The following is a 19,709-nucleotide window of genomic DNA, read 5'->3' on the forward strand; positions in this document are numbered from 1 at the left end:
TGGCTCAGATGTAGTGTCAACAGCTACATGAAACAGTCTCACAGACTTTTTGGAAATGGTTTTAGACTTACTGGTGCCATTTCAGTTGGAAAGCAATACTCTGTGAGTGGTGTCCACTGCTGCTTATCACTGTAGGAGTCATATCTGTCATTCAGAGGTGTCCAGTATGAGAACAGTGACCATGTCCTTGTATCACTAGGGACCATGAGACAAATTTGGCTGATTAATTCAGGCTTTCTGCAGAGATGCACAAGTATGGTAACAAGTAACAACCAGTGTCTGCTAGGACAAATGCCTGTGATGGAGTAAAAAATCACTGCAGCCCATACAGCTGACGCCTCAGTTGAACCACACCTGGTTGCGACTCACCTGCGTGGGACACAGACACACCCCCACTTGGGAAACCACATGTCTAGGAAAGAAGTGTTTTGCCTGGTACCACCAGAGAAGTGAAGTCAGCACGTGTCCGACCCAAGCCCTCGGGGTGCCAGGGGCTCACCTTGCACGACGAGGCTGCCCTGTGCGGTGCGGCGCACGCGCGTGCCAGGTTTGTTGGCGGCGCACACGTAGATGCCAGAATGCTGCACTGTGAGGTCCGAGATCATGAGGTTTCCTGTGCCCAGCACCTGGATCCCCTCCACGCCAATCGGGCGGCCATCTGGAAGAAGGGGAGAAGGACAAGAGTCACATGCTGGACCTTTGGGTGAGGTTCTCCAAGGCACAGCCCTCAGTGAGATCCAATCTAAATACTTATGGAGTGGTGCCATGTTCTGCTACTGCCATTTGCCAAATAAAGTCAATGGGATTTAGCTGATGCTCTGATCAGGACTGCCTTCTGCAGAAACCAGATCCTTATTTACATGTTTGCCCAAAATCACTCTTTGTTGCTGCTTAAAAACCCAAAGTACCACCACGGGAAAAGTGAAAGCTTTCAACCATGTGTTCAGATTAAGATGAAGCACCCAGAGCACAGTTCAACAGAGTGGTTAAGCTAAATCATCTCAGCTTCTCTGAGCCACTGCCTGGATTCTTCCATTAGAATGGAAGGGATCCACTCAGCTTAATAGCCTATTTCCAAAAGAGATGCTTCAAGAAGAAGTCCAGCTAACTTACTGCAGTGCTTCCCTGATGCACTTTCCCAGCCACCAGCAATTTATGACCTGCAGATTACCTCACTCAGAAGTTACACCACTTTACCTGATAACCCTTGATGGATTTTTGTGGCTTCTGAAAGTAAGAGAACCCCAGATTTTGGATTCCTTAGCCCTTGAACACACACTAGCTCAAGGCTGAGGAGCTGGTCTCTCAGCTGGTGGTTAGATCTCATTCACTCTGGCTTGGAAGGGCAACTGAAAAGGGCTGCCCCCACCCTGAGTGCTGGATATGAGGCATGTGAAATAGTTCAGTATCAGGGAATTCACTTTTATCCTGTTTTCTCTGGAAAATTCCCAGCCAGCTCTAATTACAATGTGTTTCATTAGTATCAGGCTATTGCTTTCTATTGTTTCATTGATTTGTGTTTTAAGACACTGTCTGACAAAGGCAGCTCTAAATCAGGCCTAGCACATGTCAGGGTGTCTGAGCAGAGGGGAAAGGCAGGGGAGTTTTACTGGAGGAGCAGTTAAAGGGAGCACCCTTTCATCAGACAAAAAATTTCCCTTCTTAAATTTGTTATCCCAGAGGTGCTACCACCACTGCTGATGGGCTTGGCATTGGGCAGTGGTGGGCCCACCTTGAAGCTGGCTGGAATTGGCTCCATTGGATATGAGGAAGCTCCCAGCAACTCCTCACTAAATCCATCCCTGTAGCTCCCACACTACCAAAACCTTGTCATGCAAACCCAATACAATCATAGGAGTGAGGGATCCCATTTCAGATTCCAGGCAGGATCCTGCTAGGAAACATGGAAAGCATGGGCTGAGAGCTACAAAGGCACTTTCCAAACCCATCTCCTGCCATGCTCTGCATAGAATTGTTTTTCAGGAAATTTTGAAGCTTAAAGGTTTCATTGCTTCATTAGACAGGAAATGCCAGACCTCTTCATTATTTGCATTGCAAAGAAAAATGCTTGGATCTTTTAGAGAGAGAAAAACAATGTCATTAAAGGATCACACTGCTGGCCAAGCCACCGCTGCAGTAAATGGCTCAGTCATAAAAAGGACAGTAAAACATGACCTGTCCCACATTTAATGAGCAATAACAAAGAACCATTCCTTCCAAACAGCATTTGAACTGAAGTGTAAAGAGGTCTGAATTAAATCCAAATTGAACTTGATTTCATCTTTTAAATTAGACCTTTTGGAAGTCTGTATTTACAATAGGTGTAAAAATCAAATCTCTCTCTTGAGGGAGGGATAGGACCAGTGAAAGACGTGAAGTGGTCATACCTGGATCCTTCATCACATCACTGCCCTGAGAAATACCATGGAAATGTGACTTGAATGTCATCAGTTTTACTGTATTATTTATAACATGCTCCATCATTTTAGCATGCAAAGACTCAGCCTGCAGCAGGTGCTTCCCCCCAGTCCAAATACCAGCATCAATATGCCCTCAATTATCTCTCCAACTCCAGCTATTAGAAGTCTGGTGGTCTGAGGAAACATCTCCTGTCCGCACATCTTTCATTTCCCTGGAGAACAAAGCCCTCCAAGCTCAGAAGCCTTGGTGGATCTGCCATTTGGGTCAGTGTGGCCACCTCCAACAGCCAACAAAGATCACTGTGCCTGATCACCTCAGATACTTCTCACTCAACCCCTCCCTTTCCAAAAGCACTGAAAAGGGCTTCTACAGAAACATATCTACTTTCTCAGTGTGTTCCATCCTTCTCACTCTGTGCCTCACTCAGCCTGAGCCATCCTGCAGTCAGCTAGAAGGTCTTCAGCGAATATCTAGTCCAACTTAGCAACACTGACAACACATATAAATAATACAGAGTGTTTACACGAGAAATTCCTTGCATCTTGAAAGCTCAGCACTTTGCAGAACTGCTGTGCTGAGGGACTCACACCTGCTTTGCAAAGGTTGCTATTTATTTTAACCCTGTTTTCTTTACACAGAGACCTGAAGAATGGTTTGGTTTAGGCAATCCAAACCCTGCAAATCCACCTTCCTGGCATCACCTGCCACCACAAAGTCACCTCTTCATGGAGGAGATCTGAAAGACTGCAAAAGCCAACACTTGCTCAGTTCCCAAAGCTGTCAGGACCCAGGCAGGCTTGAAACCACTGCTCATTTAACATGACCTTCCACTTATTTTAAAGAAATCAAAAGCAGAAAATTTGAGGGCTGAAAAAAAGCCAGTCTGGAGGGAAATGCCTGACAGATTTTTTCTTTCGATCCCTCAGTTGATGAGGACAAAAGGGGGAGGTTCAGTTCTTTTGAAGAGCAGACTGACCTCTAATTAATAAAGGAGACCATTCTCCAAATGGGAGATGCTCCCAAAAGATGCTGTGGCTATAGACAAGTATCACTGAATCAATAGGATGCTTTGGTTTGGAAGAGACCATAAAGATCATCGCATTCCAACCCCCTTCCATGGGTACAGACACATTCCACTATCCCAGGTTGCTCCAAGCTTCAGCCAAGCTGGCCTTGGACACTTCCAGAGATGAGGCAGTCACAGCTTCTTTGGGGAACATGCACCAGGGCCTCTCCACCCTCCAGGGAAGAATTTCTTCCTAACACCCAATCTAAATCTACTCGCTTTCAGCTTAAAGCCATTCCCACCTTGTCCTCTCACTGCACACCCTTGCAAAAAGTCCCCCTCCAGCCTTCCTTTAGGCCCCTTTAGGAACTTCCAGGTTGCCCATGGGGGTGAAGTCTGGATGAAGGACGCCTGCAGTTTGGGAGCCACATTATTTATTTTTCCAAGGTGTATGTGATGCTTTCTGGAGCCCATTCTCCGCCTGCTAACCGAGTGATTGGCACACCAGCACCAATTACAGAGCCCCTTAAAACGTGCCAGGCAATATGAATATGCAACAACACGAACGTCTTTCTTTTATAAGTAGCAAGTAGAAAGAAAGTAACAACTTTCTAATGTTGATCATTTAGGTCTTTTGTGAATTCTTTGTATTGTGTCATAGTAGCCTTCCACTTTTTAGACACATGGGTCTCCTGCTCCTGAGGACACTGGGCACTGTGGATTAGCATATTTAGAGTACATTGCAACAGTTGACTATTCAGTATGTGAAGTGGTGAAATTTACTCTATTATTTCTAAACACTTACGGGAACGGTGCTCCTGTCAACCAGTCAGCCATCTATTGCAAGCTTCTGTGTCCAATAAGTTACCAATTAATTGGCTCCTACAATTGTTGTATAGTTTACTTCTTGAATGGCTCCCTCTTTAGTAATTTCCTTCCCATTGTGCGGCCCTTTCTGACAACTTCTGTATAACGCTATCAGATAATCACTGTCCTTTCTTTCTCGCCTCACTTTTCTGTATCTCTCTAAATAGTTTATTATTCTGCTTTGGTACCTTTTATGGAGGCCAGCTCAGTGGCCTGTCAGTTAAAGGGTAAGGATACATTAAAATCGTCGTTCATTCAAAAGGCTTTGCAGTAAGTGCCCAGGATATTCATTTGTGCATACATACAGGTCCAAGCCTGAAGTGCGTAGCTCTGAAAGGAAAAGCCCTATCTTCCCTGAACAAACCCTTAATGATTTTACATCTCTCTCAGAGCCTGCTCTCTAATGAATGTTGACATTTCATGCACGGTGAGACACAGGAATTCTGTTTGTGGTCAGGGGCTACAACATATTCCCAAAGAAATTAAATTCAAAATTGATTGTGTGACACTCAAAAACTGGCCCAGAATTTGAATGATTTCCTTCAAGCAAAATACAGCTAGCTGCTTTACCCACTGAAAACCGGCCAGGTTTTAGCAAAGCCAAAGCAAGAAGTGCAAATGGTGTTTATGGCTTGCTTTCCCCTGTACCAGAAAGCTGTGAAAGCAAAATTGTTCTTTTGCTCCTTTTTGACAGAAGAAATGCCATGATGTCAAAACTGTGAGCAAAGGGCTCAGAGAGAGTTTCCAAAAAGGCAACGTGCCTTGCGCAAAGTCCCAGCACAACAGCAATGCCACAGCTCTTCCTTACTTCTACAAGGCAAGAAATTGACTTTTTTTGCTTAAATTAAGCCATTCCTATTGCTAAATCAGCTGTATCTCTCTAAGACTTTGTGGCTGTGGATTTTTTTATTTCTGCAAATGGATTAAAGAGATTTTTTCCTAAGCTGAGTGAGTTATCTGTAGGAGGAACTTCAGGAAGAAGACCTTCACGTGGAGGAAGCCAGAGATGACAGATACTCTGAGGACCTCCCTGTCCAGCACAAACCGCTCTCCTTCCCCGTAATCACACAGACAAGGAGACATGAAAGTGCTTCCAAAATGGCTACAAAGAGATGACAAACCCTCCAAGTCATCAGAGAGCCTGTGCACCACGTCCCTGTCAGGATCACTGTCATCTTAAACGAGACCTTGTGATGCTTTGGACAGGAAACATTCCTGCTGAAGGGAAGGGAAAATAACAAGATCTGTTTCCCATTCAGTAGTTCTGATTCTGCCACTGTGCTGTGAAGTAGCATGGAGAGGGTATTTATTTCTGGTGGAAGGCAATGCTGAGCTCAGACCATCCAGACAAACATTGCACGGTGCTATTACATCTTCATTATTGCACTGCTCTATGGAGACAAGTGTTTTGAAGAAGGTAATAAGCACTTATAATTAAGGCAATTATAAAGTAGTTTATTATAGTTGAGCACTAACATAGAGCTGTCTTGTGTCCAAGAGAACCAAACCAGTGATACAGAGTATCTGGGGAATTTTTAAAACAGCATCAACCTGATGGTTATGGCTCTGGAGGCAAAAATACCAGTTAGTGGCATACAAGGGCTGATTTTACAAGCCACTAGAGGATGCAAGGAGGGAAAATATGGAAAAAATGTGCAACTGATACTGGATGCAAGTCTTCATTCCCTGGCAGGCAGCTCTGGAGCAAGAAGTCACCCTGCCCATGAGCTGACCCTGATCCTTGGAGAGCCATAGGGGTGGAGTCCCACATCCAGCACAGCAGCATGAGACAGAATTATCCCTGTTTGTGCTTCACAGCCACCTTGGGAGACACCAGGAGATGAGCATCCCAAAATTGATGTGACCTCAAGGACCACAAGATCTCCAGAAATCCCAGCTGAACCAAACCCCACTGTACACACAGGCAGAGTTACAAGCTCCGGGAGATAAAACGAAATTCATCACCTCTTCACTCAGCACAGGTTTCTGTAGGGCAATGGAAGTGTTGCTCTGAGCAGAACAGTTTCTAAGCTATCATCACAAAGTTAGAACCTAAAATAGACCTTAGAGAAGCACAACCCTTTGCTCCTCCTTGCTTGCATGATGCCATCAGTCACTGTCTCTGGTTTCCATGCTGATTTAAAAACATACCACAGACCCCAGCAGCAAGCATTTGTTTTTTCAGGGCTTCAGACACACTTTAAGCCCTCTCTCCCCCTTAAAATTGTTTTAAAACTCCCTGAACAGGCAGCAAATTTCTTTCAAGTCTGTTTTTATGTGAAAGATGTGTTTGTGTATGATTTTGCTTCTCTAGGCCAACAGTGGTGATGTTTTTGATGCAGCAGAAGAAGATGCTGTCACTTGAGAAAAGATAAAATTATCACCTTTCATGAAACATCTACAGGTTTAACCAACCCACTTCTCTAACAGCTGAAAACAGAATCTTGGCAGAGAGAAAAAACTAAGTGTAGACATGAGGATAAAAAGCACTTCAAGCCTACAATTACCTTCTGTGGGAAGGGAGAGGGTGAATCAGTTGTTGTATAAAACAGTCAGTGGCACCTACCTATTTCCTACATGATGGCTATGGAGAGGAGGAGGAGGAGGGAATCCCAGTGACCCCTGGGGCTTACCGAGGCGGCTCCAGGAGACGATGGGCCGGGGGTTGCCGGTGGCGATGCACTCCAGCACTGCCGTCTGGTGCACGGTCAGCGTCAGGTTCTCCGGGCCCACAAGGATCATGGGGTCCTTGTACACGGTGGAGTGGGAGCCTGCAACGACAGCACCATTGTCAGAATGCTTCTGATTGCCTCTTGTTTAAGGGGAACATCGAGGACTTTGGGTATCCTCTAAGTACATCTCTTCTAAGTACATCTCCTCTTTCAATGGGAGTGTAGTCACAGGAGGAGTAATGAGTTCAAACTGGAAGAGGGGAAATTTAGATTAGGTATTTGGAAGAGATTCTTCCCTGTGAGGGTGGTGAGGCCCTGGCAAAGGCTGCTCAGAGAAGTTATGGATTCCATCCCTGGAAGTGTTCAAGGCCAGGCTGGACAGGACTCAGAGCAACCTGCTATAGAGGAAGGTGTCCCTGTCCATGGCAGAGGGTGGAATCAGAAGGGTCCTTCCAACCCACACCATTCCAGGATTCTAAATTATGTGGCTGGTGTAACCCTCAATAAATCTGAAATGTACATGAAACAAAAGGAGCACAGTGTTTGTGTGACAGTCACGCTGAACATGTTGTAAGTGTGCATTGATTATTCCTGGGGAAAACCCCTGAAGCAATTATCCAGCCACGCACAGCCCTGTTAACACCTGGATATCAGCAGCATAGAGAAGGAACTGCACTGTGCATGGTATATAAGGAAAACACAACATGAAAGACAGCAGGGATGCAAATAAATGAGGGAGTTGCTTTATCTTTCAGCATTTCAAGGCACAAAGTAATCCACACAGACCACAATGCCTAACTCTGTCTCTGTGAGCATCCTCTCTTACTGCTGGTGTCACTTGCTCCACAAAAGACCTGTCCTGGGACAAGGAGTGATGGAGGTAACAGCCCCTGACTCCTGCTGAGGAGCTTTCTGAGAGGAGACTCCTCTGATGACTGCACCCCACTTTTTCCTACCATTTTCCTACAGGGAGATGATGCATCCCATTGCACTGATACAACTGTGACATAGTTGCTGCTCATGATACAATCACTAATCCTTTATTTGCACTATAGTAGCACCAAGTGGCAGCAAGCAAGAATAAAACCCATCATGCAAGATGGATGTGCAGACCCATAATAGAGCAAAATCCTGGCGCAAGGACTCTGGACACCAGACAGGCACAAGAAAGGCAAAAGAAAACACATTTCACTGGACAGAATGACAGCATGGGACGAAAACATCATCCTGTGTTATGTATACTACAGCTGAACCCACATCTCTTGAGTCCCTGAAAAGTGCCTTATCCCTGGGCCAAAAGTCCCTGCAGCCTTTACTCCCGTTTTCTGGAAGCAGGAGAGGAGGAAACCTAAGAGATATTCTCAGTTCTCCATCAGTAAACAGGAACACTGAAAATCTCTGCATTAGTCTTCCTCCCTGTCTCTGATGAGAGATGGGTTATACTCCAGAAATGCTGAGGTCAAAGCAGTGTTTAAGGAATTCCATCAATCTTAACAGCTGCTGGCAAAAAAAGCTCTGTACACCTGCAAAGAGAAATTCCTGGGCTGGTCATCTGCCCCCAAGCAGGAGTGGGGCACAGGGGGGGCTGGGGAGCACGGCCCTGGCTGGGCTTTGCCATAGGGATCAACCCCCACTGACTCCTGTGCATGGACTTTCCAATGTTCAAAAGGCTGGTTACAGGGCAGCGATCCACCAAAATCTATCTACAGGGGCTTTTCTCCAAGAAAAACAATTTCTTCCTGCACTTTTGAGTGTTACCCTTTCACAGCAGCTCAGGGGCTGGAATCAGGGCATAGCAGGGGGATTCCACGGCGGTCCAAGGGCAAGCACAGATCAGAGCAGCTCGTTTGTTAATTGTTCCTACAGGGGCTAAGCAGAGAGCGATAAAGCGACTCCGAGCTTGTGTGTAAATGGGCAAAATCCAAGAAAAATCACCGTGTCAGTGTGACTTAAGAGCTGACTATCTCACTAAATGCATTTCACTGCAAGCCATAAAATGCAGATTTTTTGATGAGAACCAGAATGCACAATAAATTCATATGACCGGCTGGTTAACCCCAAGAGATCTGAAAAACAATACCTTCCCCTCAGTACCTCGGAGTGCCTTTAAAACCCATGTAGATTTATTGTTCTGAATCACAATACTAAATGTTCACGCTTAGAATAATACGGTATTATCAGCGTATTATATAGCGATTTCAATATTTCAAAACACGGAGAAATGAAATGAATTGTCCAAGGTCACCCAAGAATATCAGCAAATGGGAGCCAAGCTCAAAGCAGAATTTATGAAACACACTACTTTGACAATAAAATATTTAAATATTACATTCTTTGATTTCTAGTCTTAGATATTCAGGTTTTTGAGTGTGGATTCAGCTCCTTGAGTTTGGGCAAATGCTGTCCAACTCTGGAAGTGGCATTTCCACCACTGCTCACCTTCTGCAAAGGCCATGGAATGGCCCCATAGCTTTGCTGCTGAGCCCACCACCCACAGCAGTGACAGCTCCAGGGCCATCAGGGACTGCCCTCAGATGCCAGCACCGCACAAAGGGACCAACCATGTCCCAACATCAAGGAGGAGGTTTCCTTCTTCAATCAGATGAGCTCTTTGATGCAGGGTCAGGAAGGAAGGAGTGATAAAATGAGGGACTCGTGGCAGGCGAGTGCTGCTGGAGCTCAACAGGGTTCATGGCAGCGCAGGGATTTATTCTGAAAGGGGAAAAGGCTCTAATGATGCCCGTGGTCCCCAGGGACTCTGCCAGCAGCAGTCACAGTGAGGATGGGGAGGTCCCCAGCACTGCCAGCACTGACAGGCACTCCAGCGGGGACAGGAACATCGCCTGCCAGATCTTGATCAAAAGGACAGCAGCAGAGAGAGCCGCAGCTCGCACTGGAAAGGTGTCAGTGCAGAGAGGCAGGCAGCCCCCTCGGGAGCAGCTCCGCTGAGCAGGCACTTGAAAATAATCAATCAGTAGGACTGGAAGACATCTCTGTGCTGCTCACTGCCGGCAGCCCCGCCACCTCCGGCAGGCAGAGGAGGGAGAGCGCTGCAAGCAGGCTCCTTCACTCCCCACAGGCAGCCACCCTCCTCCTCTCCTGCCGGGCTGTGACAGTGCCCTGCAGGGCACAGGCTTCCAGAGCCCATTCTCAACCTCTCCCTCCTCCCTCCCAAGCCAGGGCTTGGATTGGAAACCTCAGGGAGGCTGACCTGGTGCTTCTCTGCTGGTGAAGCAATGGCTGAAGCTGCTGCCTGGCAGGGGAAAGTGGGAGCCCTCCTGCCATCATGAAGAGCAGAGAGACCATTCCCTTCACTGTGACACAAGAGGGAGGTGATACAAAAGATTTGCAAGAATTCTGCTTACCCCATCATGCCTAATGCCATGTGCACAGCAGCACTCACGTTAGCTCAGTATTCACTGACACAACACCCACACCAGCAAAGCAATGCCCCGAGCACCTCCGTGGCTCACCACAGCCTCTGCTGCTGTGCCAAAGCCCAGGGTTCACATGCCAGCACATACCTGCTGCTCTGATCTAAGAGATATTTGTGTGTTCTTAGCAAACACCACAGAGCATAAGCCTTTTCCGTGGAGGTTTAACCCAGTGCAATGAGTTTTCCATGCAAATGTCCAGTTACGGCAGTGCAGGCACTGAAGCATGGTCCAAACCCTTCAACATACACACACGGTGCCCATATTCATCATCCGACTGCTTTAAGGAGGAGAAAAAACCACAAATGTTTCATGGACAGGAAACCTGGAAAATATCCATCTGCAATGAGGGATGGTCAGATGAGAACAGCTAGAGCTTTCTGCCCTGCGAGAAATAATAACTCAGGCCAGTAAACTGCCACAAAGAACTTCACCACATCGACAATTTGCTGCTCTTTAATCCCTCTCTGTGGCTACTCTTTGCATAGATCAAGCAAACAGATAAGTAATAGGCACCCAAAGCTCCCAGGTCTTTCAGAACCAGTTAACCTGCTTTCTTTCCCATCAGAGTTGATGTACACAGCATCACTCTTCCCTCAGCTTCACCCCATTTCACACGTGCTGCTTTTTTACAGTCAGCAGAGGCTAATATGACACTTGGTACAGGTGTTAAGTCTGTGCTCCAGAACCACTGGCCAGGCAGTGTTTTGGAGGGTGATGGGAAGCTGTGAGATGTGTGCTGGAAAGCCTCCAGCTCCTGCGTAGAGCAATTACGTGTATATGATGGGCAGGAGCATCACAGCTCAGGGTAAAGACCTTTGGCTGCATGTAAGAAAGAACTTAGAAACACGCACTCAACCATCCCTGGGGAGACTTCCCTTGCCTGTTATCTCCAAAGATGCAGTCTCAATTTCCACAGGGAATCTGGGATGTCCCACTGAAGGAGATCTTAACAACTAACAATCCAGACCAAAGAAGGTGTTGTGGCTGGACAGAGGAATGCCTCTCAGTGTGTTAGCCTGAAGCTCTCCCAAACTGTCCTGGTCCAGAACAGCAGTGGGAAGAAGACAGGAAGGCAGCCAGGACGGCATAGCTGGCACTAACCTGACACGGTGAGCCGGGCCTCCCGGCTGAACTTCACGTTAGCAATATTGGTGGCAACACAGTGAAATATGCCACTGTCTTCTGCCCTCAGCCCCGTTATCTGGAGAACCCCCTTGGGAAGCAGCGTGTACCTGTGGGAAGAGAAAACAGAATCAAAAGCTTGCAAAGCAGGACCCGATGTGACAGCAGGCTGCACACCCATCCAGGCGAGGCAGGCTGGCTCCCTGCATCCCAGTGCAGAGGTGACAATACCACCAGGATGTCAACATTCCTTTGGGCTGAGCCTATGCCTGCTTCTGCATCAGTTCTTACTTTTTTTTTGGATACTTGAGCCTCTGGTCTTCTTTTACAGGGGCGTAAAAGAAAATAATTTATCTCCTGATGCATCCTTGAGAAATGGTGATTTTTGTTAGAAGGCTACAAAATAGATGCTTCCTATTTAACCTGTGGAAAAGCTCTGGCAGTGCATTTGCATGTGAAGACAGCTGACATTAGAGTTATCATGACATGGGAATTACCACTCATCAGCTGAAGCACAGTGACCAAGGACAGGCATCAGAAACCTGTGCTCCATGCTCCCCGCTCCAGGTCCAGGACTCAAATCCGTATGACCTTAAAACCTCAGATGCATGAAAAGGCATGTTTAAAATAAATATTGAGCGGGCAAATGTAAACATCAATAAATATTTTATATCTCTAAAACACAGGCACATTTAAATCATGTGTGCATACACACATATACGTACACATACATTACAGGTTGCTTGGCAACTACTTGTTTAAATTGGCTGGTAGTAAGTCATTACACTGTGATGAGTTAATAATCCATTTCCGTCCGGAAGATGAAGAATATCTTTCTTCATATCAGCATATGGTTAAGTGCCTATAACCTGCTCCCTGCGCCGCGTTCCAAACGTGCGGCTCCGTGTCGGTGGCGGCACGACAGCAATCAGTTCTACACGGCCCGAAGTTGATTGCAATCTCTCTGGGACTTTAAAATGCCCATTGTTTTGGATGAATTATACTACAAGAAGCCTTCATTTTTGTTAACAATCTGCCCACAGCATTAGAAGATTCAATTCCAAAGCTATTATTCTGCCTTCAAAGCCTCCAAGTGCAAGACTCGGCATACAAATTTATATACACTTTATACGCAGAAATGCACCAAGCGTGATTAATGCAGAAATCCAATTCAGTTAGAGAAGCAACTCTCATCACCCAGGCTCTGGTGTCAGAGATTAATCTACTGAGCTGAAAATAAAAATCTTCCCCAATAACTTTACTCCTACAAAAAGCCAAATCTCTTCAAAATCAGGACCAACGTGTAAGGAAACTGTTCCTAGGCTACATCCTCCAGGGCTTGGGCAAGCTCCCTTCCCCAGAGGAGAAGCAGCAGGAACGAGCACAGCTTGGACCTTTCTGGGTTGGAGAAAAGTCTGGGCTGCTCAGCCTTGGGGTTCCTCAGCCTTGGGGTTCCCCAGCCTTGGAGAAAAGAAGTTCTGGTCACATTTAAATCCCTGCCACATTTGTGACCAACTCCCTGGGCTCAAATGCAAAGGATCAATGATGCTTGAAGGACTTCAGGGGAACTTCACCTGTCCTGCAACATCTCACTGGGATGCCACAAAGCATCCAGCACAGTTCTCCACCCCTTACTTCTGCTGATGCCACCTCGGATCACTGGCTCTGCTCTACCACATCCCCAGTTCAGCACCTGTATGAGTAAGAAGCCTTCAGAGGAGATCAAGTTCAACAAATCAACCTTGTGCTGGGCTAAAAAAAGCTTAGCTGAAAAATGCAAGGAAAAACAAAACCTGACAGTTGCAGTTTTCCACAGCAGATTTGGGCCTCTTGGGTCCTTCTACTGTAAGTTCACTGCCACTCTGAGAAGGTCAGGCATTGTTCCAGCCCTCATGTTTTCTCCTGCCTCCAAAGAGCCCAACCACATTCTGCTGCAGAACTGACATTTTTAAGAATAGGGGCTTTCAGGAAAATATTTACAGCTTCCTGGTTTCGCCTATTCCCAAGGCAGGGCCGTCAGTCCGTGCTCGAGGTGTGCTGTGAGCGATTGTGTCCCACCACTGGCTGTGCGGCTCCCGAGCTACAGCTGGGGCTGCCGGCAGCGGGCACGCGTTTCCTGCCACCTGTCCCGCGGATCAAACCCTGATGAGGGACGTTTCCGACGCCAAGGGAGCGGCCTGTCAAACACAGGAAGCGGCGACGTGCCGCTCCAGGTCTAGGCTGGGAAGGGAGGCAGCTGGAGTTTCTCTTTAGGAGATTGTTTGGGAAATGGCAGCTCAGGGTGCTGTGGGAAGCTCTCTGCAGAGCTCCCCAGTTGCCACACATGAGGGAGTCCACCTGGGAATAGCAGCCGCAGTGAAATTCAGCATTTGCAAGAGCCCAGGACCTATATCAAGATCCTAAGACACGAATCCGTCTCAGAAAGAGTTACACAAAATGGAGTCATGGAGGTATGAAGGATGCCAAAGCTACCCAGGTCTTTGGGGCTTGCTGGGCAAGTCTCAATGCTGGAAAATAAACCTGAGCAGGGTTGCTCAGAGACCGTCAGTGCAAGCCCTTCAAAATCAGCTAATAGCTTTATCTACCTCTCCTGGAAAATGCCAGTAATCCTACAAGGTGTTTGGCCAAAAAGAGAACCAAACCAGAAAAGCCACAACATACTATACAAAAGAGTCTTCCATGGTGGAAACACTGGCCAAGACCCTTAGCCCAGGTCAGTTGTGTCTGAGCACAACTGTGGAAGCAATAGAAAGTCTGGTGATCTTTTCCCACCAGGAGAAAGACCAGCAGCGCATGGCTTAGACCCGTCCTACCTTTCATTGTCTGTGTTGACTGGCATGCTGTTCTTATGCCATAGGATGACTGGCTCAGGCAAGCCGTGGATCTGGCACTGGAATCTTGCTACACCGCCTTCCTCCACCACTGCATTCTGAGGGTGGATGTGGAAGTCAGACATTGCTGGAAGACAAAACGAGAGACAAAATTATTCACATGTGAAGAAAGATCAAACTGGAAGATGTCAGCAACTTCACATGACCTAGAAACACACTCTCATTTCCCACAGAATGCAAATGGGGCTGTAATGTAATGTACGGGCATAAGCCAGCTTGCAGCCTAACCTTCTGCATGGAAAAACAAGACTAGTGGGAAGCTCTTGGTATCCCACCTGCCTCTGCACATTGAAATCATTGGCTCAACCAGAACAGCAGACTTTGCTCCAAGACCCTCATGGTCCTCAGCAAGCTCTGCCGAGGCAGCAGGAAACACAGACACTGCACTGGCACTTGTCATTCCCAATAGCTTGAGCAGTCTTTGGATCCTAGTCCATAACAAAAGAGAGATGGATTCTTTCTCTTGCCATCAGTCTCACCTGTTGTAAATATCCTTCTGATATGTACAGCTTGACTCCTAAACTCATGTTATTTAAATATCTTGAGCAGAAGAATGCCAAAATACCCTAGTGAAACATACAGCCCTTGATTTCCACCTGTTTGCAGGTGCTCCTGCTCATTGCATACTCTGCCTTCCAGCACCGCAGCAGCAACAGCCATATCCCCAGGTTGGGGAGCAAAAGGATTCAGCCAAAAGAAAGAGCAGCTGCCAAGAGCTCAGCAAAATGAGGCTTTTGGGGCTGGGACCACCTGACAGCAAATGATGAGCCCCAGCACGCCCACACAGGGTGAATACAGACCAGCCTGTTCCAGCAAGCCACAGCTGTAACCACCGTGTGGAAACACTCTGGCACGCTGTTAGAGCTACATAAATAATACCGTAATCATTACTATTAATTAATTGGAAGGTGCTGCCTGTTGACTCCGCAATAAGCATATTCAAAGCTAATAAACATCCCAGTGGTTATTGAGCTCATGATTCATTCAAAGTGCTGCATCCACAGGAAGGTCTCTCGCATTACCATACAAAACAAACTCCAGGAGAACCCCCTGCTCTGCCGCCCCAGCCCGATGACACTCCTCTCCCCTGCAAGGAAACCTCGTCCCCTTTTACAAGCATCAAGTGCAATGACTGTGGGTCTGCTAAGGAACAAGCTGCCTATGTGTCAGGGCAGCTTAATCACTCATCTGCAAACTGCAGTTGGGCTCAGGCAGATGGGAGATGGCCATTAGCAATCATACATTAAATATGTGTTGCATTAACCTGCGCTGCTCCCGCAACCACCGCTCTCAACCCGCTGATGGCAGATTTGTTAAGCTGATGGAGTAGCACGGAGCAAAGCCCCAGCCCTGCACAGTTACAGGGTTGGGAAGATTTTGTAGGTATGAGGGTGGGATGGGCAGCCAGCCCCACGTCGGGAGCCAGACCGGGGAGCGGCTGCGCAATGTTCCAGCCAGATGGCGACACACCAGCACAGGGTGAAAGATCACGGAAAATTGTATTTCTCTTTCCCAAGATAAAAGCCAATGCAATTATCCTCTCTGGTATAGGATTATAGGATGGAGCCCAATAGTGCAATGGCAATTTACCCAATTCATATAGATTTAGCCTTGAAATGAGACTGATCATGGCTCAGAGCATTCAGACATGGAAAGGAGCCCAAAGGCTGCTAGGAGGTCTCTCATCACCAGGTGATGCCGCTTCTAAGGTGGCAAGGGATGCTTCAAAAGATGGGGGATCCATGGGTGCCTGCAGCAGTGGAGCCCAAGGGAGCTTGCAGAACATTTCAAGGTTGGAGACCCAGACCAGGGTGAGCTTTTTTGCAAACCCAAAGCTTATGGACCCTCACCAAGAAACGAATCCAAGAATTACTGAGAATGACACAAAGCTCTCTAAGAAAATTTAAAAAAAAGCAGGGATTCAGATGCCTGTAGGAAAATTCATTTCAAATGTACAGATGCTCAGCAGTGAGGTTTTCTGGTGGTTGACAGGGTTGATAAAAGAGGGAGGTGTGAACGAGAACAGCCCAGCACAGACTTCACTCTGCTGGCTACAGAATTCATCACCATTCCTTTATTTCAATAATATCACCTCTTATAGGTAAAACTGCAGCAATAACCTCTACTCTTAAAGACACCAGTATTAATATTTATCATGAATAAAACATGGCAAGTTATAAATAATTCAGTTATGAGGATGTTAAGTAAAATATTACTCTTCAACGACACTATAATGTGGCTTTGAAGCACAGTTTTATGTTAAATGCCTAGGAAACACTGTGACCCTTGCCAAGACCAGCTGGTTTGCAGAAGATGCATTAAAAATTCATGCACTGAGCTACAAAGTGCTATTTTTAAAACAGGTTTACGAGTTTATTTACAGTTGCAGAGACAAAAGACTTTTGGAGCATCTCCTGTAAAACAGCAACAAAACTTCAATGTGAGTGATTACTGGGTTTTCAGCCTGGGAATAAATCACCGGGGAGAAGGAGAGGAGAGGGACAGGAGCTCAACTGCTTCACACGGCATTGCCTGGAGGAGCTGAATCTCTGCTGACCCATGTGAGGTTTTTATATACGTCCCAACTGACTGTAACAAACTCATGCAGCAGAGTGCTTGCTCCTGTTTGTCACTTGTCCTCCCATGGCAAGCAGCAGGACCCCGTTACCAGCCGCGCGCTTTTGTTCCAGCCGCCAAGGCGAAGAGCTGCACGTCAGCCCGGGTGGGGTTGGCCAGCAGCCAGGGAGCTGCAGCTCATTTCTATGCTAATGGCCATAATAATTTTAAAAATAAATACATGCAATCACAATATTCACCCGCGAGCTCCTAAGAGGGGAAGCACTCACTAATCCATCTGCCAGCGGTCTCTGCCATCCAGCAATGCAGCATCCATGTGCCAATGGAGGCACTGGTGCTGCCCCAGGCTTTTTTTACCATCATCAGGGGGGTGAGTGCCACCCTGTTCCCATTAAACTTCCCTCTGCCATCTCCTTGTGTCATCAAGCCATAAAAGTAACATAAATCACATACACACTCGTTGCTCCACATTAATGCTCCAAGCTGTGATATCTCAGTGCTTCTGCCATCATCCCACCTGGATTCTGGCTGTGGTACACAGCAACTGCCACAGGGCACAGAAAGACAAAATTAGGGCTTACAGCAGACAGGGAATGGTCCTGGCAGCTCTTTGACGCTGCAGGCATGGAGGAGCCTCCTCCAAAAGATGCTGTCCAAGGCTAGATTCAGATTGAATGTTGACTGTCTACAGCCACACAGACACATGAAGCAGAGGAGTGACTCTTATTCTCTCCTTCCCCCGTGTTATATAACTAAGGACCTCAACCTGGATGATGCTGGATCACACAGGCGAGGCTCTTCCATAAAGAAATCCCCATGCTTGCGATTGCCCACCACTTAAACCCCCACTGGGATCCTGCCCTTGAAGGCATGTCCTATGGACACAGGTGAGCAGCAACTCTCATCCTCATCCATATTCATGGAGGATTCATTCTGGGGTCTCCTCTAATCAAATCACAAGCACTTTCTCCATCCCAACAGGCCTGGTGGAAAGGCCAATGGAATAAAAATGAAAATAGCTATCGAGTGAAATTTTCTCTACTCCATAAAAAACTAAATTGAAACCATTAGTGGCCAATCCTTTTTTGCTCAGTGCAGCATTAGTGCTAAGCCAGAGATTGACCTAGATTTGATATAGAAAAAGAAAACATTAACTTGGTATGTCAAAGCAAATCCCAGGCCTTTAGAGTCATTAAAACACAAACATTGTGCAGGCACAAGGAGAGGAGGAAGACTTGAAAGGTTCAGTGCCAAACATGGTGTTAGGAGAGCATTTGGGAAGGCCAGCTAGTTCTGCAATCAAATTGCCTCTTGATTTTAAATTACTTATGGGGAAGCAGAGACCCAGGCTGTCTCTGACACAAGACGATGCTGGGGAGGAGTGAGCACCCACACCACCACAGATGCCACACAGTCCACAAATAGCAGCACACAAGTGAAGATCCTTTCTTCACATTTCTGCCACCAACCTCTTAAATTCAGCCCTTTTCCAATGGAGGCATGCGGTTAAAATTCCTCTCAGTTAACACAGTATAAGGAAGGAGAGTTTTATGGGGATGTGCCTCCAGTACCTGGGCTTCCAGATGCTCCTGCCAAGGAGGGTGGGCTTCATTTTCTCCGTTGCAACTGAGTAAGATGAAATCGGGGAGGCAAATTATTTGCCCAGAGCAGAGAACAAGCCATTGGCAAGCTGACCCCTTCCAAGATTGGCTCCATTCCAACGACTGCTGATTCTTACACTGAATATACAGTGAGCTGCTGATTTTTATACTGAATTTCTCTACATACTAAATTGTACATAATACAATTTTACATAATCCATAATAAAACTGAATTCCTCCTCAGGTCAGCAGAAGCCAGGGTTGTTTTTAAACCACAATGAACACCATGCCAATTAATGCCAAACCGGAACCACTCTCAAATCAGGCTGAGAGCTCCAGCAGAACCAACCTTCAATATCTGTGAGACTCATGGAGCACCCAACTCCTTTTCCTGAAAGCCACCAGTGCCAAGGCAAGCAGAGGGAGCAAGCACTAAGTCAGCAACCTGCCAGGGAACATTCTCAAAGAAGTCAGCAGGTGAAGGCTCTGCAGACTCAGGTCTTATTTGTCCCCTCCACGCTCTGGAAATGGAGGATTTGCCAATGAGAAGGAGCTGTCACAAAAGACGGGGGGGTGTGTGGACACCACAAATCCCATCCTCTCCTCTCTTCCCCCTGCCTTCAAACAGCAACACCTGCCCAAGCCTTTAAGAAAAAGACACTGAATCTTCTTTCTATACTTTTTAAAGATGCATTTTTGTAAAGCCAAAAAACAAGCCCACGGTGGCTCCTCCAGCTGCAGAGCAGCCTCTGCGCCTGCGAGCCGGCCCTGCGTGTCTAATGACGCTATTGTGCGAGGCTGTTGCTGAACTGCCATGAGCCCAATTTTGAATGCAAGTTGCTTTGTGCATAGTGAAGCGTGAACAACAGCGCCGCCCATTTATCTATTTAATTCTCCAGGAGTAGCAGGAGCGGGGCCCTTCGCTCACATCTAAAGGGAAGAAAAATCGCCTTTCTCTCAGCTTTGGAAAGGGAGGGAAATATTAAAGAGCAGCCGTGCCTCTCCCAGCACAGAGGAAAATCCTCTCTACCCCTGTCCACTAATCATAGTGGGGAAAATCCCAAATCTCTATTGTCCATGCTGAGCTTCAGCTCTCAAAAGAATATGAGCTGCAA

At 46.9% G+C, this 19,709-nt stretch overlaps 1 protein-coding gene across 2 annotated transcripts in view; it reads right to left on the reverse strand.

Moving 5' to 3' along the window:
- IGDCC3 (immunoglobulin superfamily DCC subclass member 3) overlaps window positions 1-19,709 on the reverse strand; it is a 100,752-nt gene that overhangs the window by 29,085 nt on the left and 51,958 nt on the right. For both annotated transcript variants that reach the window (XM_038147455.1, XM_038147454.1), the window contains exons 3-6: window positions 14,339-14,483; window positions 11,505-11,635; window positions 6,928-7,065; window positions 500-658 (exon numbers count right to left, since the gene is read on the reverse strand). In XM_038147455.1, coding sequence (XP_038003383.1) covers window positions 500-658; window positions 6,928-7,065; window positions 11,505-11,635; window positions 14,339-14,483 — 573 coding nt within the window. The remainder of the gene's footprint in view (window positions 1-499; window positions 659-6,927; window positions 7,066-11,504; window positions 11,636-14,338; window positions 14,484-19,709) is intronic.

The sequence above is a fragment of the Motacilla alba genome, chromosome 10 (genome assembly GCF_015832195.1).
Source record: "Motacilla alba alba isolate MOTALB_02 chromosome 10, Motacilla_alba_V1.0_pri, whole genome shotgun sequence".
Classification (NCBI taxonomy): Eukaryota; Metazoa; Chordata; class Aves; order Passeriformes; family Motacillidae; genus Motacilla; species Motacilla alba.